We start from the raw sequence: 27,182 nt of genomic DNA on the forward strand, positions 1-27,182 counted from the left end.
TTAGGGGAGACAGGAAAGCTAAGAAAATTACATCTAAATCTGTTGACCACCGAGGTGGAATATTCCTTTAAAATATTCTTTTGAGAGGAAAGGGAAACAAATCTTTGGTGAGAGTCGATCTCAACAATTTATTGTTACATCTTTTTTCAAGAAAAGGTTGGCCATCTATAGAGATACTGGGCAGTTTCATTGTAATTGGCATATAGAGTTCCCTTAATGATACCAATTAAAGCCTTTGGAATTGCTTTAATTATAGCCCAGTAGTCCTTCTTGGAGCATTCAATATTGTATTTATGACTAAAATCATCAAAGTCCAGTATGTTAGTGGAGGAGACAACTTGGAGAACAGTTGATGCAAATAAGAGAAGTGAGATGCAGCCTGTAAACGCGCCAACAATTATTGTCTCCAACTGATGACGTTGAACGACGCGTCACTGTGTTTTGAGTTTCAGCGCGTCTACAACCCGGGAGATAGAGTGTGGTTTCCCGTTTACAGGGTTTACGATGGAAAACAAAACGTGTGTGACTTTAATGATCATGTATGAGGATCAGTCGGTAGATGTCCGTAGCAGTAACGGAGCACAGATACAGCTGTCGCCGTGTGGCTGTGAATTCATGCTGGTAAAACCCGCAGAGCCCTGCGATCATCCTTTGAAGCCTCCAGAGAGAGTCCGACAGAGGACCAGGTTCACCATCAGCGCTCACAAGGTGTGCTCAACTTATTAACAACATTTAAACCTTTATTTTACTGCTGGTAATTTTTCTTTTGTTTGCCTATATTAAACGAAATGTGGCCTTTGGACAGAGGAGGAAAAAAGCCGACGACTAGTAACAAAATACAACTCTGTATCAATTGACAATCTTTTTCAGTATTATTTTCATTTTAGATATTTTCATTGTGATTAGTGTTTGATTAAAGAGCCAGGTTTTCTCATGTGTGAACCGGTAGTATTTGAGCTAATCTCTGTTATGTATAGGCCTACACATTAACAGTTGATGGATGTTTTTACTAACATTTTAAACTAGCAAAATAACCTTACTTAACAAATAACTGCCGAAAAGTAAAACATAATGATCATTGTGTGGTGGAAATACACAAGGCCTACATTACAAATGTACTTATGAATAGTGAAAATGAACAACTCTATCAATGTCTATAGAGGCTGGTATTTGCTTTGATGAATACAGTACTGACTTGCCCACAGGATTCAAAGTCACAATGTAATTTTCAGGAGTTGATCGTGGCTGCATTAGCATTTAGGAATAAATATGCAAGACGACCATATTTGCCAGAGGAACTCATCCCTGTGGACAACAAGAAGGTAAGGTTCCCATATAAACACCTTGTCTCCCAAAACAGTTTTGGAATTTGATTGTATTTCCTCTTTCAGCCATTTTTCAGCATTAACTCGGACATTCAGTGGCCTCAGTGGTCTTCCATTGATAAAGATCCTGCACCAAGAGGTCCAAAAGGTGAGACCATCGTCAGGTCAGAGGAGGGACGAGCTGTGTTGATGCTGTCACCTTCAGGTGAAGAATTCTATGTGGAGTACACCTGCAACCTCAGTCGGAATAAAAATCAGCACCCCAGCACTGAAGTCCTCAAAGGCAGTCAGGAGCAGTATGAAAGCAATCTGATCTGCCAGAGCAGTTATGACGAGACCAAAGACATTAATGAGGGTGGAGGAAACAGAAGGAATGATTCTGTTAGATCATCGTCTTGCTCTCCTCAGATTTCAAGCACTGCTTTGCCAAAGGTAAGGCTTCTTAGTAATATTTCAGTACTTGAAATCAAAGCTTTGGATAAATATGTTACTCCCCTTCCCAGCTGGAGGAGATGTTCCAATCTACCACTGTGGTCCAGCATCGCTCCTGCTCTGATGTGGACCCCATCTGGTTCTACCCTCTGTACTTGGCTCGCCATCTTTGGACCGCTCATTTTTCTAAACCTGAAGATGTTGAGGCAGAAGGTGTTGCCAATCTCCACCAAATGTTTGATCCATCCAGTGTAGAGAGTCGGTCTCAGCTTCCACCGGTGCTGCCTCTCACATGTACATCACCTCATTGGCACAGGTTAAACAACTTATTGATCTGCATTGACAACAGGCATGTGGAGCACCTTTTTAACCTCGTTCACTGACTGAGCTAATCTTCATTTCCTATGTATTTAAGGTGGAAGCTCAAAGATCCTCTGGTCATAAAAGAACATTTAGACCAAGATCTTCCAACAGAGCTGGTAAAAGTAATGTGGTGTCAAGGAGTCACATACAGGTAAGATACCTAAATCTTAGATCTTTAACAAACCAAAATAAGGCTGTAAAAGGACATTTGAGGGGAAATATCAGTTTATCACTTTATTATATAACGCAATATGTTTACTGTGTGTTTATCTGAATGCTACTTGTGTAGAATACTGAGTGGAGTTGTCTCAGTCATAGAGGTTTCTCCAGGGGATGGATCTGTCCTCCGGTCTAATGGTGTCCTCAACTCTTACTTCACCCACCACAAACCTGAACCTCTGTCAGGACGGGTACATTTTGATTTCTCATCATTTAACTTTATTAATCTGCTATATTTAAAGTAGCATTTGGGCTACAGTGCATCTCTGCTTAAAAGCGATATTGAATTTATTCTGTCTCATAGGTGAAAGAAGTAACATACCATCTGAACAGCCTTCCACCTGATGTACCCGGACAGCTGTACTCTATTTGCTCTGTTGTGAGTCGTGCGAGCAGGTGAGCCAATGCTTCGTCAAAGTCAGTTTGATTTGATGACTTGATCGCATCAGTCTTGACCAGCATGCCTCTGTTTTACAGGATCCTGACATGCTACAACGAGGCCAAGCAATCACTAAAACTTCCTGTAACACTTAGCTGTTTGGAAGATGTAAAAGGAGTTCCTTGTCACAACTGTTGATGCCTACAGTATTAACACCAAATTCTAGTCTTTGAATTGATCATGGCATTGTTTTCAGGGCAGATGTGTTTCTAAACCAACAATGATTGAAGGAGATCTGTCCAACCCTCCTGGATCTATAGAGCAGCGTGTGAATGTTGCACGATCAATAGAAAGCCGGTGAGTCATGATTTTGTGATCACTCTGTTGGTATTATTATTTTTATCAAAAGATGGATGTTTAACCACTTTAGAATAAACATTATTTTATTTCTATGAAACTTAGGTCAGATCTCGTAGCTGCAGAGTTGGACAAGATTAAACGATTCAACTGTATCCTTTACAACGAAGGTGATGGCACTAAGGGGTATTGAGAATTAAAATGATGATCTTGTGAGCTGTCACTACATGTATACTATGCAGAGTGTGTTCTTTGACTCTGTGTCCAGTTCTGCTAGAGAACAACTGCCTGCTAAGAAGAGAGAAAGGCTGTACAGAAGTTGGGAGTAACTCAGCAGAAGAGGTGAAACACGAGTCATTAAGTGAGAACTGCATCGCTGAAGCTCTACAGAGGACGTCTAAAGCCATCCAGGACATTGATGCTCTCATATCTGCAGCCACACTGACTTGAAAAAAAAACATGTTTCAGAAGAATACCCCTAAATGTCCACTCCACTTTTGAGAATACAAATATAAATGCAGGATGAGAGTTTTTTCTTTTAAGTTAAATGAGATATTCAATGATGCAGCAGCAACAAACAAAATGTGTTGTGTTGATTACAGTCTTTATTGCCTCACACATAAAACTGTATTTTAAATTAATTAAATGTTTTATCAGATGATTATGAAATTAGATTCTTTTTTATTGACACTTTCTGCTGTTTTCTTTTCCTTTTTATGTATTACATGCGTCTATACTTTTTGACAACTAAACTTTCAGAGTTTCAAGTCTTTCAGATTTTTTCTTTATGTGAAGAATTGTCTTATGAAATATGTCATTTAAATAAAGTTTTTGATTTCAAAACCTATTAGGCCCCTGAGTATCCTTTTATGTAGTAGTATTATGTTACAGTAATAAAACAGGTGGAAGTTCAAAGATCCTCTTTTTGACCATGCCAGCATAGATTAATAACAGAACAAACACCATGACAAACAAGTCAATAAATCAGGGGGTTAGTATTGCTGAATTATCGGTTGCATTGTCTCCACAGACATTACTGAAATAAAAGTTTGATTCAATTTTAACTGAAATTATCAGGAGCTAAAAGCAAAAAACTGATTTTGAAAAAAGGAAAGAGTGTATCTTATTTCATGCATTGTACATGGCTACCAGCAAACATCTAAATAAGAAATCCAGTTAATGAAATTGAGCACTTGGCTCGCCCTTCCCTGTCTAGATTAGATGAAGATGTAGATTGTGTCTGAGCTACACCTAGTGGTCAACAATATTATTGCAAGTATCAAATCTGCTGCCAAAGCCTACTGGTTCAATGATTATGAAGTTTTTGCATAGACTAAGTCAGACGCTGATTTAATCACACACTAATGCATCTTCTTTGCCTTTACTTCTCTTCCCGGATTCTTTTCTCTGCTGACACTCAAAACTTCAGATGACATGTCAGTTTTTGCTCGAATATGTCTTTAACTGCTCTTCTGGGGGTGAAACAAAAAGTAAAACATATCAAATTGATCCACAGATGTGGTTGTTTGTGACGATCTTTATTCCCAGAGTAATTCTCTTCCTGCTGATTGTTTAGATCATAAACGTTAACAGACAGTGATGTTCTCTGAGTAATTTATTTGTTCATACTACAAATAAACAACTGCAACGACATTTTGCATAGATTATTTGCATGATTTATAGCATATCATCTGATTATAATATAGTAATTATGTTGACGTCAGAGGAGGTAGGTTCTTCTAACTTGAAATATGTGTGAGCAGACCAGTAGTGTTGGAATATGTCTGCAATATTGTGCTAGTTAGTATGGGGGAGAGCTTTGGGGCTTTTATTGCAATTCAATCTAAAATAGTGACTCTAGAGGTGTTGTGTTTGAAAAACAAAACAATTTAATCTGCAAATAATAGCAATCTACTTGCTTAATTTAAAATGTAGGCCCTATTAATAGAAAAATTAAATGTTGTACTTGTGGAGTCTATTTTACATTTTAAGTGGGGTCAACAACAACCATTCATTTGTAAGAAGTAAATGAAAGTGCCTTTAAATGCTGTAATATTAAATCAAAGACTTTTAATCATCGGTTAAGTACATTTTTGAAGTACCTGTTTTGAGCAACATGCTTTATTAATTTAAACAATTATTGACAGAGAGTGATAGTGGGATACATGCGGCTTTGGAGTGACCTCGAGACAGCCAGCCAGCCCCCCCTTGTCTGCTTTCTCGCGAGAAGCCCCGAAGTTTCCGGTGTTGTGTATGTTCCTGGAAACATGGCGGCCAGCTTCCGCGGCCGTCCTATCCGGAGTCTTCGGATGCGAGGTAAGCGTGATAAACTCGACTCAAAGATGCCCGTGATAGTGGGCTCAGTAAAAAATACAGTTTGTGATGCACGTGATGACCTTGGCGTGACCCCTCATCATGTCCTTGGTGTGTATTTTTGACAGGTCGGAATGACAGCGGGGAAGAAAACGTACCGCTGGATCTGAGCAGAGGTGAGCAGAGGCTTCATCATCACATCACACCGATTACTCTTCAAAATGGATGAGGAGGAGCTGTTCTCATCATGCAGCGCACATCCTCATATTTAGCGCACGTGTCCTTTCAAAGCAATGGTCAAATCTTCCATTTTAGTTTTTTAGTTTGGTTCAACAACATTGTTAGCACGATCATAATAATAACAGGCGGCAGCGGGCTAACTAAACTAGCTGAGTTAGCGTCAGCTAGCTGCCTCGGCTAACCAGCCATGACGACGCGTTGTTGTTTTGATTGGTGTGAGTGTGCAGAAAGGTAGCCTGTCATTTAGCCGAGCAAACAGAAGAGCAGCAGTCATGAATTGGTCTTCGCTGGCTGTGGGAGAAATCGGGTTTGAAGGCTGTTCGCTGAAAAGCTTTCAGACATTGAGAGGCTGCGCAGGATAGACAGCAGCACCTCAGCGCAAAATGGAGCAGAGCTCCTCTGTCCCAGATCAAAACAAAAACGCCTTCTGTTCTTTTTACCAGCGGTTTAACTATACGATATATGGTCCAGACATGATAGCTGCACATAAAGGCCAGCAGTGACCCTTAACCCTTTGACATGATTCAAGCCCCCTCATACAATAGAGAAAATCAGTGAACTGTTTCTTCAGGGATGTCTGAATCATTACACTTTGGTCAACAGAAATATTTCATTTGGGAAAGAAATGCTTCATATCACAACCGTGTGTGTCAAAGGAGTTTTGTCCAATCCTCTAGCTGAAGACGGATGTTTGTCTGTCTGTGCCCAAAGATTCAAGAACATGAAGCCACACACTCTTATGCATTTTCTTTGACAACCATGTTTATCTCAGATCAGTAGATTCATTTAGTGAACTTTAGCTGGTGTGTGTGTGTGTGTGTGTGTGTGTGTGTGTGTGTACACGTACTTTTGCATACCGTGTGCGTATGGATGGATTCCCACTACTATATTCATTTAACATTAACTTTACTTAAATGTAGTTAAAAGGTGCATCAATGCTGTTTTAATTGCTTAAATGTTACTATTGTCGGTATGTTTTTTGAGCAAAGGAACCCTTCTTTTGTTACTCTTGCTCTTGCTTCATGGCAGATTGTGGTTTCCAATGTTTGCAGTTTAATTAATATTAATGTCGTCCTTATGAAAGTGTAATACTCGTATAGCGCTATCATGCAAACTATTGCTATGGTGCTGATTCTTGGCTAGAAAACCAGTTGTCTGTAGTGAAGACTAACAAGTGTTACAGTAAGGACATACTAGCTGAAAGGAACTGAAAACAGAACACAGTTCCCTGCAAACATTTACCGTCCAGGCCGTGTTTTGACTGTACACACTAAATTAGTGTTACCAGATAAACCAACTTCCTTCCTGCAACATATAAAATACGGTTCATCAACTGATATTATGACAATATGGTTTCAAGCTTTTGTCGGTTACATTGTATGTCCCTTTCTTTCTCCTGCAGAACCATCAGAAAACTTCCGTGAAATCCTCCAAAATGTGGCCAAACCGCACGGAGTCAGTAACATGCGAAAACTAGGCCACCTGAACAACTTCATAAAGGTAACGCTGTCAAGTTCTGAGGCTTTTACCAAAGGGTTTGATTTTCTATTTTTGGACTCGTTTTAAACAGACAATCTGTAAGATGTTCTCTTCTAAGATTCCTCTGAAGCTGAGAACATGAACATGCAGATTTTTAAAAAAGGTTGCACCTCCAGTCAGATGTCTGTAAAGATTGACTAGCTGTGCCCCCATCCTCTGTACTGTTCCCTGATCTTCTTCTCTGGGATGTTGCTGCCACCAGCCTAGCTGTGTCTGTTGTTATGACACTGAAGGTTAAGGACTCTTAAGTACTTTGACCCAATGTCTGCCAAAGGCAGCACTCTGAGTTTAAAACCGTAGCTTCCAATGGATAATTGTTTTAATGCCCTCTGTTTGCTATTCTCAAAGCTTTTGGTTGATGGATGATACCAGATTAGAGTCTAAGGGTGCATTCAGATGGTCCCTCCTGTCTACTTGTACTTTCCACTTTACTTTCACCCCGTTGAAAACGTCATGGGAGAAGGTGTTAGGAGAATTTTCAGAAAATGGACTACAAAAAGCTCATCTAAAAAAACATTGCCCTGTGCGTTCTTACTGGTGAAATAATCCTATAAATAATCGAGGTGTGAATGAAAATAAAAGGAATAAAGGCTACCAGGACACTTCACTTGGATGGGTTTATAACATCAGCTTCATGTTCATAGTTCACCTCTGGGTTTAAGATTGTTCAAGGCATGTTATTGCAGCGGTAACTTCCATGATCTGCGTCCCTTTTCTTTTTTTTATTAACAAGGTTTTGTTTTAAAATCTCTCGTGTGAATCAACATCTAATACCAGCAAAATCGTTTTCACTAAACATGATACAAGAATGTGTAAAAGTAAAGTTCAACTTCCTCACACACACAATAAAAAAAGAAAATAAATACAAAAGCTGTAACAAATTATGAGACAAATCAACATAGAAACCAAATGCAGATTGTCTCCACATTTCTCCCCCAACAGATCGTTAGCTGTCTCCTTTTGGTAAAGGATGGTCCAGTGTTTCCTATGCTAAAGGAGGTTAGAAAGGAAGCATTGATTTAAGGCTCTTAGCGAGCCCGTCACTTAAACTAAACCCCCCCCCCCCCCCCCCCCCCCCCCCCACGAGCCTTCATGTAGTCAGTTACTCTTCCTTATGCCTACTTTTTAAAATCTATTTATTTCTCTTTCTTTGTGTATGTTTTACTGTTTTTACTTTTTGCATTTGTAAAGCATTGTTTTAAAAGTGCTCTATAATTAAAGACTTACTTACTTGCATGCTTCCGGGGTTTAGGGAAAGAGGAGAGTGAAAGGAGATAGGAGGGACAACCGGAACGCACCCTAAGTCAAGGACTTAGGGCAAAGATTCAGGGACATTTTGTCTGAATTGCAACTCAGTTGTGTTGATCCAAACAAATGGACCAGGAATAGAAGTCACAACAGATTTATTGTTTACAATTTGAAGGGAAAAGTTTGGCTGTTTTCTTTTCTGTTGGACTCTCAGTGTGGACAGATAAGTCTTTTCAAACACTTTCTAAAAACAAGTGCAGAGGGAAGCAATTTCCCCACGTAGTTTAAAGGGCTTTCCCTAATGCTGACATGCCCAGCGTCAGCTCCGTTATGGACCAGTGATTGCTGCAGGGTGTTTTTCAGCCGTCCACCCAACAGATTTTCGCTCACTCTCCAGCCTTCCTGTTATTTTTTAACGGGAATAACACCATGTAGAAAATGAAAACATGACTTGCAAATTTGAAAGTATGAGGGGAAAAACTTGTTGTTTTTCTAGATTTGAACTGATTAGTTCAGGCCACCATATGATACTTCTGCCTTATGCAGAAGTATCATAACTGTTTACACACCTTTCAGAGTCTTCGTCACTGGCTGCTGATAGACTTCAGCTGACTTTCTCTCTGGCATCTTTTGGCCTGTCATTGGTGCCAGTTCAGCTAATCAGTGTTGTCCTTTTACCGTTGGCACAGTCAGGCAAAAAGGCTGTGTCTAATCCCTGTACCTAATACTTTAGTTTACTACAGACGGAAGGTGAAAAGCCGTGGCGTGTATGTGTGTGTTTACGTCTGTCGGAGCACCATGCCTCTAAGTCCTTATAAGGGTTCCAGCAGGACCATGAGGGTGACCTAATCCCCCTGTCTCCTCTCCCCTCCTGCCTGTATGGGCTCTGACATCGCAGCTGCTTCAAAACAACCCCCTCCTCAGCATGCTGTGTCACCCATCCAATCTTTCATCTTCTCCCCTCCCTTTCTTACTATCTGTTTAGTGTTATATGAAGTCAGATTAAAGAAGTAGACCTGTTTGCCCGGGACGTAGTGCTGAGGGATAATTCACAATTTTGTTTTATAAAAGTGGGGAAAAGACCTCGCATAAGTACACATCATAAGCATCTTCACACTTCCCGTGCTTGTATTTACATGTGAACATGAAAAAAAAACTAAAAAGAAGCCCCCAAAACAATGGCCTTGTTTTCATTTCATCAATCAGTTGTGTATAATTGCACCACACTACGTTGTACAACTACAAACAATAAGTTTCAGAGTGCCTGCCAGTTGACGCAGACTGTAGCTGGAGGCGCGTTGTGATGAGCCGTTTGTATAGTTTGACTCTTGTACACAGCAGCTGTGTGTGGGCTTCTGTTATTGATGTTGAGGGCACTGCCAAGAGTGACGATTCATGATAAAAGCAGAGTCCAGTGTCAGGCCTCGTACAGTGCAGAAAACCCTTCAATCTAATCCAACACATGATGGAGATGACACGTCAACAACCCACCCGCTACTGTATGTCTCGCCCCGAGTTACACTTTAGTTATTATGACCTCCATCTCCCTGCAGCGAAAAGCATAACATTATCCAGTCACGACTCACTTACTCCAAACGAGTCAGCATGTAACAGACAAGTGGAAAAGCACAACAAACACACCTGCATGGCTCCTGCAGCAGCTGGCATGGCACCGTGTGGCTGCTTGAATTTTGTAGATGGTCTTTTTTTTTTTTTTAGGTTGTTTGGTCTTTTTGGTGCCACTTCTGGGTTACTTCTCAGCACCCTGATTTCGTCGTCACGTGCCTGTGCTCGGCGTCTTTTATCCTTCACCAAGACAGTTCATTTATTTCTCCGTCTCTTTGTTGCAGCTTCTATGCAGCATAAGTCACCGTGAGGAAAACTTTGGGTACACGTACGAAGAAATCATCATTTGGTAAGCTTTTTCCTGCAGCCATTAGTTGCTGATTGTATTATGTGCATTATATTTTCAATCCATCTACATCTACATTGTTTTGTAAGTCAGGCCCTATTCAGCTGAGGTCTTTACGAACATTTGCAATTGCAGAAGTATCGGCGCAGTTTTGGGCTGTAATTGTGTGATTTTTCTATCCCCAGTTTGCGACTCGCTCTACTTAATGAAGCTAAGGAAGTGCGCGCTGCGGGCCTGCGGTCGCTCCGCTACCTCATCAGAGACACCAGTGTGCTGCAGAAGGTGCTCAGACTACAGGTGGACTATTTAATAGCCAGGTGAGATCCTGCTTAAGCTGGAACAGTAAAAGTGCTGTCCCTGGCTTACTTTCATTTTGTGGCTCAAAGAATCCTCCTGTTATCATAGGAAGTGTCTCTCAATTACTGCAACAGCATTCCAGTTGCTTTGAAAGCGCATGCCTCGGTCACTCGTTTCTCTCCTGCAGACACATTGATTTTTCTCAGGCTCATTTTGATAAAAAAAGAAAGGACATGATGTATTCTGTTTGTGCTCGTTCAGATGCATTGACATCCAGCAGAGCAATGAGGGGGAGAGAACTCAGGCTCTGAGACTTGTACGAAAGGTAAGATCATATAAATGTGTTTTTTTCCCCAATTGATTCAGAGAATGTCATTCTGCCTGGAAACATTGTTTGACAGTTTTGGTTGGCAGCTGTGTCAGTGTGTGGACGGTGTGCACGACTCTGCAGGCGAGGCTATTTACAGCTCTTTTTGTAGTTTACTGTAAACTCCACACACACACACACACACACACACACACACACACACATAGAGTCAGGGTCTGGTTTCAGGATCAGCCATCCAGGCAGAAATCCAATCCCCGTGTGCCTTCAATGACATATAGTTTGACCTCTTATCACAGCATACGTGTCTGTTATCACCTTTTGGATCTTAAGACAGAGAAAAGGGACACTCTGAATATTATAACTCAGGTTTTGGCATTTGGAAGAACTGAGTCCCCAGAAAGTGTCAATAAAACCTTGTAGTTATATTTCCTCCTCTGTTTGTCCCAACTTGTTTGATGACTCGTGTTTTCCTCTCCTCTCTCTCTCTCTGTAGATTATCACTGTCAATGCCATGCTGTTCCCCACCTCTATTGCAAACTCTCTAATCGCTGTGGGTACTGACGGGCTCCAGGAGAGGGACCGCATGGTCCGCGCTGCCATCGCCATCGTCTGCGAGCTAGGTGAATAGCTAGCCTTGGAGTTTTCTGTCGCAGCAAACGATGAAGTCCACAGACACCAAAGCACTGAGGAAGTGGTGCAGAAATAGCCGGTAAATAGAGTGTTAGAAAGCAACCGTGATAATTCTCCTTCTTTTGTGATGATTTGTAGCCTTGAAGAATCCGGAGGTGGTGGCCAAAAGGGGCGGCCTGAGCACCATCCTGAAGAGTGTCATCGACTGTCAGCTGAGTCGCATCAACGAAGCTTTGATTACCACCGTCCTCCATCTACTCAACCACCCGCGTACACGCCAGTACGTGCGTGTTGATGTCGAACTGGAGGTACACACACACACACACACACATATACTCAAAATATGAATTCAGGGGGAATTTTCTTTGTGCTCTGTGTGCCGGGGTCACTCCTGTCAGGATTAACAGGGGGAGACTGCTCCTCTCTTTTCTCATGGAGACCACGATAATCAGTCACGTTGTTTCTGTATACAGACGCCTGGGACAGTGAAATCTCATCCTAACATGGATGTCACATGAGATATCAAGCAGGACAGTTGTTATAACTGCATGATGTGTCATCCCCCCCCCAAAAAAAACAAAAACAAGAAAACAACTTGAACTTGTTTAAATTAATAACAGATTAAGCCTTCATTACTTTTGGAGACAAACAAAAACAATGCTGTAAAATCACCAAAAGCAAACGTATCAGTGATGGTGCCTGCAGACTTTTGTACTTTACAAATGATTTAGAAAGGCTCAATAAGTGTTGACGTTTTTTGAACTCATCTGTTTCTTCTGTTTCATCTTCCAGCAAATCCTCGCACCTTTCACAGACTTTCACTACCGTCACAATGCAGACACGGCTGAAGGGCAACTCAAGTGAGTGTGTGTGTTTGTGTGTTTGGAGAGGTATGACAAGTGAAACAAGAAGATAGTGTTTCCTACATTTCCTGTGTTTACCTCTTTTTGTTGTTGTTGTTGTTGTTGTTGTTGTTGTTGTGTTCTTACATTGCTAGCTCATTGAGCGCTGAGGACAGTAGATGGTTTTTGTGATCTGGGCCACTTGACTCCAGCATGACTGGCCTGGGGAAGTGACACAGGCCAAAGTCACACTAATCCTTAAAGTCACTCTAAATGATTTGCTTTGATATAAAAGATCTTTCATTGGTCCTCCTTGTCTTTGATGTGAGGCCTCAGTGGAGTAGTTTGATCCTTAGTGGAAGGCTTTGTAGAGCTTTGTGCCTTACAGTGATTTTGATCATGTTGTGTTTATGGAACATCATGTCCTGTTCTTCATGTGTGTTTTCTGCTCACAGGGAGGACAGAGAGTCTCGTTTCTTGTCAAGTAGAATGGCCATAGTGGCAGCCTTTCGTTCCTGGTCTGGTAAGGATGATGTAGTAAAGATGTAGTTATAAATGTACTCTTTGTCGAATGATTGCTTTTAATATTGCTAGTCATTTATTGGAACATAATCCCTTGTTTTTCCTCTGTCCTTTCTCAGGGATTATCAACCTGTGCAAGGCTGGAAATTCTGGGATCCAATCGTTAATTGGCTTACTCTGTATACCAAATATGGAGGTTAGGGTGAGTGTTAACACAGCTGCAAACAAAGAAATGTCAAAAGGCAAGTCAGGAAATTCACAGATGCAGAAATTTAAGAGTGACTTTTTTTTTAATGTAATTTAGCAGGGGACAGCTCATTTGACAGATCATTTGAGATAGACAAGATATCTTAAACCTTTTTTAGATTAAACTTTGGCTGCTCTTGAAAACCCAAACACCCACAATAATTGAAGCAGTTTTGTGGTGGAGTCTGGTTAGAGTATAAAGGCACAGAGTGAGTGATTAAAACACTCAGCACAGTTTGGTCAGATCAGATATTTTACACTCTAGAGAGACATTAACGGATCAGATCTGCTGATCTGAGGTTGGTGTAGCTTGTACTGCCACAGATGTGTGTATCTGATTGCTGTGATATGATTGCAGAAAGGCTTGTTGGAGGTGTTGTATGAGATATTCAGGCTCCCTCTGCCCATTGTAACTCAAGACTTCACAGAAGGTCTTCTAAGTGTTGGTGAGTGACACAAGTGATTCATTTTTTATGCTTCCTGCCAACATCTTTGTGTCTTGTAATTTGCTATTCAGTCACAAACAAGTTCGCACACACACACACACGCGCACACACACACACACACACACACACAGTCAAAGATAATCTCTGTTCGGGTCTTCCTCAGATCCCGCCAGGTTCCAGGACACCTGGAGACTTTCTGACGGGTTTGTTGCTGCTGAGGCCAAAGTCATCCTTCCTCATCGGGCCCGTTCTAGGTGGGAGATACTACGAGAGCATAATGTGTTAAACAAACTGCCATCAGTTGAGCTTTTACATGATCTATGAACTGCTTCATCCTGTTTGTTGCATTAGGCCCGATCTGATGGACAACTACCTCGCGTTTGTTCTCTCTGCCTTCATCACCAGCGGGCTGTTAGAGGTGAGCTCAGGCTTTAGTTCATTGTTTTTTAGGGTAACACATCACAGCACATTGTTGGCTCTCTAATTCACACGTTGTGTATCTGTTTCACTGCAGGGTCTTGTGGAGGTTGTGACCAGTAGCGATGATCAGCTTGCGGTCAGAGCCACCATCCTCCTCGGAGAACTTCTACACATGGTACATTTATCTTTTTCTTCCACTTTCTCATTTGTATGTACCGTCTTCTATCCATGTTTCATAATCTTAACTCTCACTTTATGTGTTTACTTCTTTATTTGTCCAGCAATGATTCATCAAGCTGACATCTTGTATGTGCTGTACATATATTTATGATTAGTTTTCTCTGTTAATTTGTCTGATAAAATGGTGTGGGTGCACTTTTGAGCACGGTGGAGAGAAAAGCTCTTGTCACTTCACGTTTTTGTTTTTGTCACTGCATCAAGTCTTTGTTACAATATCTCTAAAAAAGACTTTGAGCAGATAATGGTTCTATAACAAATTCATGTTTCCTTTCGTCTCACCCGCCCCTCTCTTGTTCAGGCAAACACCATCCTCCCTCATTCCCACAGTCACCACCTGCACTGCCTCCCCACCCTCATCAACATGGCAGCCTCTTTCGACATCCCCCAGCAGAAACGACTGTAAGTACCATCCTCTTCTGCTCTCCTTGATAACACATTTATAAACCAGAATATATCCTGTCAATACAATTCTTTATCCAAACATAGTTGTCATTGGTCATCAATGCCTGTCTTACCACGAGCACTGTAAAAAGAGTGACGTTAAGACAGAACATGTTGATGAATGAATGGTAAATTACATTTGACAATACATTTTCTCTGTTTGTGTTCCAGTCGGGCGAGTGCAGCAGTCAACAATCTGAAACGTTTTCACGAGAAGAAGAAGAAAGGCTTGAAACCTCACAGTCTTTATCTGGATCACATCATCCGCAAGTCTGTGTCCTCCCACAGCCGCAGAGAGTCACACTCGCGTTCCCACAGGGACATCTACGTCATTAAGGTAAACATGGACGCACTCTTTAGTTTCTGCTCTCAGATAGTTTAGCCTGTTAGGATAGGTTAGAGGAACACATTTAAGGGAATGTGCTTGTTTGTCATAGTCATCTTCCCCCATGGTTAATAACAAATTCACCTTCTGGGATGTGGTTCGGTCAGCTCATCAGCTCAGACATGGGCTTTCATCAGCTGCCAAAATGGTCTGATTTAAATTAAAAAAAAATAATTTGGTTGACAGAAAATCACAAGACTTTGACGTTGTTTTCGTGTTGTATGTAATGTACACTTTTCTACAACACATGATGTTTGATTGACGTGGTGCTGTAGTTTCTGAGGAACTCCAGAAGAAGCTAAGCCACCTGTTTCAGTTCAGTGTTTGTGCTTAAGACTCGCTATGTTGCTGTTTTTACTGAAGTTTGAGAAGAGACCCAGACTTTATTTCTGTGTTTAAGTAAATGAATTTTAAGATACAAGGGTGTTGCAGAGCTGAATAATGTGTTTTTGTGTGTCTGTGTTCAGGACACAGAAGAAGCACTGATGATGAACCTGAGGGACAGTCTCATTCTCAACCACAAGCAGAACCTGGAGTGGAACTGGTTGCTTATTGCCACCATCCTAAAGGTCAGGGAGTCCTTATGTCAGCATCAAAAATTCACTTGTTTGTTTTTTTTTTCTCTCGTTAAAAATGATGTTTTTCTCCCTCAGTGGCCAAACGTAAACCTCAGGAACAACAAAGACGAACAGATGCACAAGTAAGACTCATTCATATCATGGTTGTTATTAGTCTGACATTCTGATCTGACGTCTTGTTTTGAATTCTTCCTTCTTTGCTGCGTGCTCCAGGTTTGTGCGGAGGCTGCTGTACTTCTATAAGCCCAGTAGTAAGCTATACGCTGGGCTGGCGTTGGATCACCCAAAGTCCAGACAACTCACTGTGGTCGGCTGTCAGTTTGTGGAGTTCCTCATGGACTCAGATGAGGTTAGCGATGCAATACACAAACACACATTCCTATTTGCACCTCTTATCATTTTTTAACTCCCCTCTTTTCTCGCTGTTTGTGTCCTGACTTTGTCATTTCACCAGGATGGCCAGGGCTACCTGGAGGACCTGGTGAAGGACATGGTGTCATGGCTGTCCTCATCCTCAGGGCTGAAGCCTGAGCGCTGTTTGCAGAGTAACGGCCTGCTCACCACACTCAGCCAACACTACTTCCTCTTCCTTGGGACACTCTCTGCACACCCACAGGGCGTCAAACTGCTGGAGAAATGCGGCCTGTTTCAGTGGTGAGTGCACAGAGAGAAAAGGATCCCAGAGCTTCGAAGGCCTGAGACTGTAGGACTGAGAAATGTTAGTTTGATGAATTTACACATTTGATTACGGTGAACAACAAGTCTTGTTTTGTGTTTTATTTGCAGCCTGCTGAATCTGTGCTCTGTGAAGAACCAGGATGCTGTGCTGAAACTTGCTGTTTCCACACTGGACTACAGCAGAGACGGTCTGGCCAGAGTGATCCTCTCGAAGATCCTCACTGCTGCTACTGATGTAAGAAGGCCACAACAAAAACAAGGCGTTATGTTCAAGGAAAGAAATGTTCTTGCATCTGCACAGTATTGTAGTAACATCCTCATATCCCCTCTTTCTCCCTCACTGCCTCTGATCTTACCGAGCAGACATGCAGGTTGTACGCCACCAAACACCTCCGCGTGCTGCTTCGTGCCGGCGTGGAGTTCTTTAGCAGCTGGGGCATGGAGCTGCTGGTCACCCAGCTCCATGACCACAGCAAGGCTGTGTCCATGGAGGCTCTGGACATACTAGATGAGGCCTGCGAGGACAAGGTGACTGAATGAAAATGCACATTAAGAAGTACTGCAAGTTCAGGAGAACTGAAGAGCTGTTTGTTGGATTCTGATGCTTTCACTTTGTTTGTCTCACATAAGAGGCTGCGCTGAAATATGAATGGTTTAAAAGGCAGTTTGGTTAAGATTATAGTATCTGTCTGACTGAGCCTCTCTGTTGTCTGACTTGTTTGTGTTTTTGCTGGATCACAGGCAAACCTCCACGCTTTGATCCAGCTGAAACCAGCTCTGTCCCATCTGGGAGACAAGGGCCTCCTGCTGCTCCTCAGGTGGGGTTTATACCACGACTCCAGACGTTGCTTTTTATTATTTTTTAAGCTTTTGTTGCTCGGCTGCATTAATGTTCCTTCTTGAATACTCCTTGTGTTGTCCAGGTTCCTGTCCATTCCTAAAGGTTTCTCCTACCTCAACGAGAGAGGCTATGTTAGCAAACAGCTGGATAAGTGGCAGAAGGTATTATCCGGAGAAATACATCCACATCTTCAAAGCATGACGCGTTTGTTTCTTTAATGATTTCAAATATCTTCTACATTTCAATAAGACCACGTAGTAAAAGAGCTCTTTGATTGTAGGAGTACAACTTAAAGTATGTGGACCTGATAGAGGAGCAGCTCAATGAAGCACTGACAACATACCGCAAACCTGTTGATGGAGACAACTATGTCCGACGCAGCAACCAAAGGTGAGAAGTAGTTTGTTTTCATCCAGCGAGCTGCAGGACACACTTCGCAGCGAGTTCCTAATTCTTCTCTGTTTTGTGTCTGCAGGTTACAAAGACCAAATGTCTATCTCCCTGTGCACTTGTACGGCCAGCTGGTCCATGATAAGACAGGCTGCCATCTATTGGAGGCTCAGGTAACTACTGTTAGTTATACACTCACTTAGCTCAGGGTTGTGCAGATTTAGAAGCCTTCTTCCTAACATCTGTTTTTGAACTCCAGAGTGTGGTTCCTGACCTCAGCTACACAGTTCGCTCCCCGATGCTGGACACCTGGGAGGGCATTAAACAGCTGAAAGCTGCTCTCTGGGCCCTGGTCAGTGTCTCTTGCTATTATTTCCTGTCCCCTCAGTTACTCTGTCTCTGGAACAGTTGATGTTGAAGAGATGCCTCTGATGGTGAGTTTGGTTTTTTCTTGTAGGGTAACATTGGCTCTTCAAACTGGGGTCTGAATCTCCTGCAGGAGGAGAATGTCATTCCTGACATCCTCGCGTTGGCCCAGCACTGTGAGGTGCTCTCAGTTCGAGGGTGAGCACATCATTTTCACTTTTTACCTTCAAGTTCCAAGATTTTATTTTTCAGAGGAGTAGAATATTTAAGCAGATGTTCACCAAGGATTTATGCCACCGTGTTTCCCTCGTGTTGTCCTGGGGTCATTTTGACCCCACAGTAAAATCGTTTGCCGTCAAATAGGTTTTTTATTCATCAAATGTTTTTGGCCTCTGCAGCAGCTCCCCCTCGCCCGGCTGACTCTCCTGAACCATCAACCTAAAAAGAGGCGCTGATTTTGCCCTCGCTAGGGTGATCTCAAAACATTGAACGTTTTTAAAAAAATGAAATGCATACATTTGCACAGATCACGCCAGAACTACCTGCCTTGCATGCAGACATGTTAATGAGCTCTTACATTTCAAGTGGAATAAAGAAACTGTGTTCATGTGGTTGAATTAAGTTGTTACTAAGGGTCTGACACAATTTTATATTCTTTAAAAACAGTCCAACCAGACGGGGTCATTTTGACCCCAGAGGACAGCGGGTGTATATTATTTGCTGCCATTCAAAAGATTAAAACAGCATCCTCACTAAACTTATATCCAGACATAGACCAATACCATTATGTAATCATTTAAATAGTCAAAATAATATAAAGTCAAAATAATTCATTGTTTCATTTTATTTTCTCTCAAAAACAGGCTATACAAAAAAAAACAGGCTTTTATGTAAACGACGTCTATTGGCCCTAAATCCAAAAGCAAAGGAACATTTGGTGATTGAGTTGGACTGAAGTAAGACTAAAGGTGTCACACAAAATGGATTGACAATTTATACTATAATGCTTTAAATTACAGTCAAACCAGACGGGGTGATTTTTGACCCCAGAGAACAAAAGGTGTATGGCAATCGGGAGGACATTACCAGAGTTAAGAAGTTTAATTTTCTCCTGAAGGGGAACCATTGTCATCATGTTTCTGATCCAAAGAGGACAGTTAAAGTTATTATGACATTAATAAACAGCGAAGAGTTAAATGATAACAAGATGCTTGCTGCTTGTTGGGCTGCAAATCAGCAGGGTCACAAAGACATGAAGCACCACAGGGAGAGAGAGGACCTCTCTTACTGACCTCCCTCTCTCGTCCACAGGACGTGCGTTTATGTGCTGGGTGTGATCTCCAAGACCAGACAGGGCTGTGAGGTGCTGAAGCAGTACGGTTGGGATGCGGTCAGACACAGTCGCAGGACGCTATGGCCTGTCACTCCAGAAGAGGTGGACGCACAGCTGACCTCTGAACTCTGCTCCGTACCAAGCACCCTCAGTCTGTATTCTGAATCCACGAGCTCGCGTCATAACAGCGAGAGCGAGTCTCAGCCAAGTACGTAGACCTGTCTGTCTTTTTTTTTTTATCATTATTTGTGTTTGTTGGAAAAACGTGTATCCTCTCATTGTTATCCGTATTATCTCACCGTTTTCTCAGACATGTACATCCTGGAGGACGACGACAAGTGTGACATTCTGGACTCGTCAGACGAGCCCTCTTTCTATCTGCACTCCAAACCAGTTAAAGAACGCAGCCCCTTCACGATCCTGGCCTCGACGCGCTTCGTTCGCACGCGCTTTCTCAACTCTCTGTCCCTCCCCAGCAAGAAGCTGCGATCCACCAGCGATCCCAAGACCCCAACAGGCTCTCGCACCCCGACGGAACTTAACACAGGGAGTATGAGGCGGAACAGGACAGTGACAGAGCCGTCTGTGTACAGCCCGAACCAGGACGTCTTTACCCCTATTTTTAACGGCAGAGGCATGCCGAAGAGTCCCACGGTCAGCCTGGAGACGTCCTTTGTGGGGACACGGGGGGGATCAGAGGAGCAGCTGGTGGACGGTAGGCTGGCCCGGGGTTCAGGTCTTGCCCTGAGTGGTCTAGGAGTGCACGTCGCTGTGGAGCACCCAAGCCGGGAGAGGGAGCAAAGCAGCCGAGAGCGCCTCGCAGGAGATGGGGGCTCTTCGTCCAGTGGAGGAAACATAGGAGGGGGCGGGGGAGGTTCTCAGTTTAAAAGCCGCAGTCAGAGCTTTAACACGGACACCACGACCAGCGGCATCAGCTCCATGAGCTCCAGCCCCTCAAGGGAGACGGTTGGAAACCCTGAGCAAACTGAACCTGAACCGGACTCTTCTGACTGCGTGAGCCTGAACACAGTGGTGTCAGCCAAGACTGTAAAAACGCTCTCTTCCCTCACCCCCCAGGCTCACACCAACCACATGTCAACGTCCAAGTCCTCCACTGTCTCTCTGGTGCCGCCGGGCTCGTCGCACACTCTCCCCCGCAGAGCCCAGTCTCTCAAGTCTCCGTCAGTCACAACCATCAAGAGCCTGGCAGACTGCAGCTTCATGTACACCAGCCCGCGGGACGCGCTGGGCTACGCTACACTGAAGAGGCTGCAGCAGCAGAGGATACACCCCTCTCTGTCTCACAGTGAAGCCCTGGCATCACCCGCCAAAGACGTGCTGTTCACCGACACCATCACCATGAAGACTGGCAGCCTGGACTCCAGATTAACACCTCGCAGGTAAATCGAACATTAATACAGGGGAAATATGACAGAAAACGGACAGTATTGTAACTGCATGAATCTGTTTGCCCTTTGCTGACATGAAACTGGTTTTAGGTTGGCTTTTTTTTTTTTTTTTTTTTTTGGTGTTTCGAGTCCTCCGAGAGAAAAACATCACATCAGCATGTGTCCATATGTGCTACTGTTGCCTTGGAAGGCGACCTGGGGCTGTGTTTTTCTTTCTCCCTGCTTTGGAAATGACAGCTACAAGTGTGTTTTTGTGCACCCTCTGCTGTGTCTGTCAGGTTATCAGACAGGAGGGGTACCTGTCCAGAGCCCAGCATCTTAAATCCGTATCGCAGGCTGTCCAGAACACTTGTACCGCGGTGGGTGGACTTGCTCAGTGTCCTCCCCAAGTAGATGTAGCATCTAGCAACAAATCAGACAAATAATGTGTCCTCACCGCTTTTACTTTAGTAGCTACTACACCTCCATGCCTTCAGATGTTAAACAACTGCTTACAATCCTGTATCCCCGTAGTGTGATTTGACCTGTGTAGTTTGGTCAGTTTCTGGTTGTTTCTTCCTGTTAGAGCTGTAACCCTTTGCAGACGTGCACACAGGTAGAGAGAGATGCCACCTGAGTGATCGAGCCATTTCTGTTGACTTTCACTGTAATGGGTTTCATTTATTTATTTATCTTAGCTTATAGATCAATCCAGCTGTTAAATGAAAAAGTCTAATTTTGAATCCTTTTTCAAAGAGAATTAGGAAAAATGAATCTCTTGATCTTACAGTCTAAATAGTTTTGTTTGGCAAAGCTACTGAGAACCCAGACTCATAATATATAATAATAAACAGCAAATTAGTTTAATTCAGAAGTCTGAGACATCAGACATTGAGAATATGTGCTAAAAAAACCCCTCATATACTCGATCAGTTATGTTGTGGGAAAAAACATTTTCTGTTGTTTTAAAAACACAATGTTTTCTTTTTCACACGACATCTCTTTATAGTTGGTGTGTTTTGGGAAATGGACTAGTTCTAATTGTTTTCTGATCTTTTGAATCAACATCCAGGTGTTTTTCACTGTTTAATAAAAACTACCCATCCTTTGGCGCATCAGTGTAGTTTAAAGCTGAACAGTTTCAGTGCCGAGCACATTAATGATGATGCCCTGATTGACCGCTGCAGTTCTTCAGTGTGAGCTCAGCTTCCCTTTTTCTTTCTGTCCACTAAGTTTCTGTCTCTGTGCTTTTATCCAACGTTTTTTCACTTACTCCTCACGTTCCTTATCTGTCCCAGCCTCTCTCCCCGGATCCTCTCACGCACCTCTCCTCTTGCCCTCCCTAGGTTCCTGAAGGCGCTGAGCTTTGCCTCTTTGGATAAGGAGGAACTCCTGAGTCCGATCAACCAAAGCACTCTGCATCGCTGCTCCTCAGTGCGCTCAATGGTGTCTAGCGCCACCTATGGGAGTAACGACGACTACATTGGCCTGGCCCTGCCCATGGACATCAACGACATGTTTCACATCAGAGACTCTGCTTATTTTCAGCAGAGGGTCAGCCCGCCGTCTGAGGAGCGGAAATGCTTTCTCTTCGGTGATGGAGATGGTAAAATGCATTTTTAATTCTTAAATAAATAATAACTATGTTAAGAAACACATTTGATTTGAGCTTCACACTGTTTTTGTTTTTGAAGGTGATCGCCCTCCTCTCCCACTCCTAAAGCCACAGTTCAGTATCTCTGAGCTGATTGTTTGCAGAGGGGATGCCCAGAACCATATGGTGGGCTCAGAGGAGACAGGTTTGCAGGATCACACTGATGAAAGCTGCCTCTACTGTGTCGGAGCCATCGTCCTGGGATACCCCACACAGCCACAGATCAACAGCACACACCCCCGCACAGGTGGAACTTCACAAACATTCACAGTCCATCACATGAACCTGCTTTAAATTCAGAGCAGAATATGATGAATAGTCTTTTTTGTCTTGAATAGATTATGTTGACTTCCCGTCATGGGGCGGGCAGGGGGGCCATCGCCTGGAGGTGATGCCTCAGTCTAAGTTCTCTGGTGTGTCGGGCTGCAGCGACGCTGCTGTGTCACAAGGCTCAATCTGTAGCACACCCACACCTGGTGACATCGTGCTAGGTAAGAGCATTGCTACAGATGTTCCCTATGCTGTTTAGTTCCCTCTCCACTGCCTGTTGTCTCCTGCCCAGGTGAAGCCACTAATTGCTCAATGAGGCTCACCTGGCCTCAGTGCGGGCTTCAGCAAAGAGGAGGCGTTTGGACTACTGCGCCTCTCAGCCAGGGATTATGTGTTTGTGTAGTTGTTTGATCGCATTAGTTTTAGGTTGATCTTCGTTATCATAATGTTTGTTAAACATAAATTGGTTTGAGTTTGCTCAGATGTTAAGTGTTTCATAGGTCAATTTTGTGGTTTGTTGTTGCCTCGTAGGGCCGCCTTATTGCGGGGTCTAACACCATAGTGAAACACTGTTTTATGACACCAAACTGAAATTCAGCAAAATTACCAAATGATATGCTCGATCAACTATTCAAAACTCAAAGCAACAATTTCTTACTTTTAGAGAGGAGTTTTCTGATGCTTTGTGTGTGAAACAAAATTACAGTTCTGTGAGTTGAACAGACAGGATTTATACACAACACAAATGAATGTCCCATGAATGTAGTATACCGTATTTTCCGCACTATAAGGCGCACCTAAAAGCCTTCAATTTTTTCAAAAGCTGGCCATGCGCCTTATAATCCGGTGCGCCTTATATATGGATCACTATTGAGCCGCAACAGGTCTCGCAACTACGGTAAGCAGCCGCCGACTCAATTTTCCCCCGTAGAAGAAGTAGTGCGCGATGCATGCTGGGATATATAAAACGGCGTTTCATTTCCATTTGTGTGTTTGTGTAAAGACCCTGAAATGGCTCCTATTAAGAGACACGCTTACAACGCAGAGTTTAAACTCAAGGCAATCAGTCACGCAGTAGAACACGGGAATAGAGCAGCAGCGAGAGAGTTTAACATTAACGAATCAATGGTGCAGAAGTGGAGGAAGCAAGAGGATGAGCTGCGCCAAGTAAAGAAGACTAAACAGAGTTTCCGCGCAGCACCGTCCAATGGATGCATAACGTAACCCAAGCCTCTACTGTAGCGCCTTATAATGCGGTGCGCCTTATATATGGAAAAAGTTTTAAAATATGTCATTCATTGAAGGTGCGCCCTATAATACCTTATAGTGCGGAAAATACGGTAATCTAAATGTGGCAAAGCTGAGATATGGACGAGAACAACTATTTAAGGCAAAGCATTGATGTTTTCCGTGTCTGGGATCATTTTGAGACAAATTTCATAGCTTGCACAAGTTTCCTCTTTTTGTAATCTCAGATCTTGAAATGAACCAATTAAGAAATATGAGCCTCACTGTGAGACAGAACCATGTTTATGAAAGAAATGACTTTGAGACATTTAAGAACAAAATCTCCTTTTGGTCTATTTTTTGTCTAGTAAACAGAAAAGATATAAATATTATTTTTGAATTGGAATAAAAAAAGAAAAGAAATATCATTTAACTTACTTAAAATCAACCACACAGGATGCTGGTCCTGGCAGTTATCTTGTACAAAGCCTGTTGTCCTCAAAGGAGGCAGCCCATGTTGGACTCTGACCTGCAGCTCATTTAAAGCATGTCAGTCCCCACTCTTTCTCCCCATATAGACATTATATGTGTTTGTATGTCTTTCAGGTGGCAAGGCAATATCAGAGGATGGTCCCGCCTCCCGGGTCTTGCTAAGGAAAGAGGTTCTCCGTCTCATCATCAACCTCAGCTCCTCTGTAGGAACCAAAGGCCACGAAACAGGACTTCTGACGTAATGCCCTCTCTGCACTTTGATTTACACACTATACACATTCTTTAGATGCATGTTCCCTTGCAAAATGTTTTTATTTTTATTTTATTTTTTCTCTGCAGGATAAAGGAAAAGTTTCCCTACGCATTTGACGACATCTGCCTGTACTCTGAGGTTTCTCACCTCTTAGCTCACTGTATGTTTCGTCTGACCTCCCGACGATTCATACAGGAACTCTTCCAGGACGTTCAATTCATGCCAGTGAGACACAGTTTGGCCTTCTTTTTTCTAAAATCCCTGTTAGTATCGAAAAGTTTGACACCCCTCTCTCCTCTTTTCCAGATGTATGAAGAAGCAGAGGCAATCCTGACAAAGCTACCAAAACCTGTTGAAGAGGATGTTGACCCTCCAGCAGAATCCTGATCACCCCCTGACCTGTGTTTTATTTGTTTCTGCACAGACCCTGTCCTAGCACCCTACAAACATGAACATCATAGACAACAAAAAAATTGAACATTGTTAAAAAAGAGGGGAGCATTTGGTATGGTTGTGTTCTCAAAACAGAGTACAAGCCAAGGGAGCGAAGGATACAGAGATATTTGCTCACTTTTTCTTCCAAGCAACACAATCTGGAAACAAAGACTTCAATATCTATAAACAAAACCTAACCTGACACGCCTAATGCTATTTCAAACTTCTTCCTCTTTTTTTTTTTTTTTTTTGACAGTTTACAGTTAAAAGGGGGAGCCGTTTAACCAAATTCTGTTTTCAAATGGATTAAATCTTGAGCAACTTGATAAAACAACATAAAGCTGAAGGACACTCTGGATCATTAAGTCAAAGACTCAATTTATAACAAAAGAAGAAGAAATAATTCCCAACTTGTTATCTCTTTTGAGGTTGTGTTTTCTTTTTTTCTGTCATGAAATGAATAAGGCATGTTGTTGTGTCAACCCAGTGATTCCTCAGACAATGCATTCTTTTTCTCCTTCAGAAACAAAACAAAAAAAAAAACACTACATAGAGGGTCCTGATGTTTTCACGTTTCTGGAGCCTTCCTGGTTCCCATCCCGCCCCACGTATGTGCACCTGCTTCTCTTGCCTTGCCACTTCCTACAACCTGTAGCCTCTTGTCAGCACAGACAGCTAATTCCTTTTCTATTTCTTATATCTCAGACAATCAAACATCACTAGTATTGTATTTTCTAAAGCACTATATATATGGCACCATTACACCGTGCAAGAGAATAGCATGTAAACTTATGCTAGTTTATGCCATCCTTTACTCGCGTAGGATCTTTTATGTCTTTTCTTCAGCCATGTGTTAGTGGTAAAGCTTCTCAGGAGGTGGGAGGATATTTAAACATGTTCAAGTTCCTGTTGATTGATTCATTACAGATTTAGCACCAAATCTGATGTCTCCAATCCTGTGTAAGCCCAGCTGCTGCCCGACTCTTTGCCTTCTTACGTCTGTGCTTCAGTCCCCTGCATGTGCAACAAGCATGGCAAAGTTGTTATGTCACCTTAAAGTGTTTCTTGCTTGTAAATGTTCTTTAAAAGAAATAGGTTGCCATAACATGCTGCCATCACATTGTAGGAATATATCAATCCCTGAAACTGTTTCCACAATGCAATATCACTGTCTGTCATTGGCTGAGGTGGAGGAAGAAGAGGGAGAGAGGGACACAGGGAGTGCAATGACTTAAAGGATTTGTAAAAGGTTTCAAGGGAAACGGGGGATCTCTGTTTCCATCGGCTTGTTTTTTGCTATAATGCTGCTAAACAAAAGGACTCATAGAGAGATAATTCATAGATCAGCTGCGTGATGTCAGGTCCGATCTATTTATTATATGTCTGTACCATAGAGTGAGCTCAACCAGAGAAGAAGAAAAAATGTTATTTATATTTTTCCTCAAGACTGTATTATAATTTAAAAAGATTTTTGTTTTGTTTTGCCTGAATTGTGGTTTCCCTTGTATAATGTGTACAGTATGTTTTGGGGGGCTTTGACCGAAAGAAACATACAATCCTATCAAAGGGATGCATTGTTAATAAAAGAAAAAATTGGAAATACCCAAAATGTTTGACCCTCTTTTCATTTCTTTTATCTGTAATTTATATCTAGTAATACTTTGTAATTTATATATATGTAGACCCTGGCGTGGTCTCAATATCCCAACTAAATTATTTAATTTCAGATTTGCTGATAAAATGAAATAATGTCCTGTACCAGAGTTGCAACTTCCAGTGTTACAAAAAATTAAGCAATTGTGGAAGTAAACTGTAGATTCTCAAATGTCCACTAGAGGGACACCTCAAAAAATGTGTCGGACCCATGTAGAAATGTCAGTGTTACAGCAGAAATAAATGTCTACAGCCTGCTTTTAAAAAAAGAAATAAAGGATCAGCCTTGTTAGTTGTATAGATGACGGTTTGCAAGAGTCAGCATTTCCAATATTAGGTGGATTGCGACAATTGGTCTTTTTCAGAAAGCATTATGACATCACCAGGTCTATATTCTACAGTGTGCCTGTGTCTCACTGTTTTAATGTTTTGAGTTTTTCATAAATAGAGTAAAGCAAAATGATTTAAATATCAAATGTATTATTTATATCTGAAAGGCT

General features: G+C 42.3%; 2 protein-coding genes across 2 annotated transcripts; both read left to right on the top strand.

The window, feature by feature from the left end:
• The first annotated feature begins 399 nt into the window (after positions 1-399).
• cUnh5orf34 (chromosome Un C5orf34 homolog) lies at positions 400-3,922 on the top strand. The gene is made up of 11 exons (XM_079341354.1): positions 400-708; positions 1,233-1,322; positions 1,392-1,757; positions 1,829-2,073; positions 2,173-2,271; positions 2,410-2,530; positions 2,644-2,735; positions 2,817-2,886; positions 2,975-3,075; positions 3,181-3,227; positions 3,344-3,922. Exons 1-11 carry the CDS (start codon positions 505-507, stop codon positions 3,523-3,525), a joined length of 1,617 nt encoding a protein of 538 aa, XP_079197480.1. The 5' UTR covers positions 400-504; the 3' UTR covers positions 3,526-3,922.
• A 1,311-nt stretch (positions 3,923-5,233) lies between these two features.
• Positions 5,234-26,638, top strand: LOC306820463 (rapamycin-insensitive companion of mTOR-like). The gene is made up of 37 exons (XM_079338313.1): positions 5,234-5,391; positions 5,517-5,564; positions 7,031-7,128; positions 10,266-10,330; positions 10,513-10,644; positions 10,886-10,949; positions 11,446-11,572; positions 11,721-11,890; positions 12,375-12,442; positions 12,880-12,947; positions 13,066-13,148; positions 13,551-13,638; positions 13,802-13,892; positions 13,990-14,056; positions 14,153-14,233; positions 14,597-14,697; positions 14,911-15,076; positions 15,592-15,693; positions 15,778-15,824; positions 15,916-16,051; positions 16,157-16,356; positions 16,489-16,615; positions 16,744-16,908; positions 17,122-17,198; positions 17,304-17,382; positions 17,502-17,611; positions 17,697-17,784; positions 17,871-17,963; positions 18,069-18,175; positions 19,289-19,518; positions 19,621-20,710; positions 22,045-22,304; positions 22,393-22,599; positions 22,691-22,843; positions 24,456-24,579; positions 24,681-24,819; positions 24,901-26,638. Exons 1-37 carry the CDS (start codon positions 5,241-5,243, stop codon positions 24,979-24,981), a joined length of 5,283 nt encoding a protein of 1,760 aa, XP_079194439.1. The 5' UTR covers positions 5,234-5,240; the 3' UTR covers positions 24,982-26,638.
• The last annotated feature ends 544 nt before the right edge of the window (positions 26,639-27,182 follow it).

Source organism: Symphodus melops, assembly GCF_947650265.1.
Source record: "Symphodus melops genome assembly, chromosome: 1".
Taxonomy (NCBI): Eukaryota; Metazoa; Chordata; class Actinopteri; order Labriformes; family Labridae; genus Symphodus; species Symphodus melops.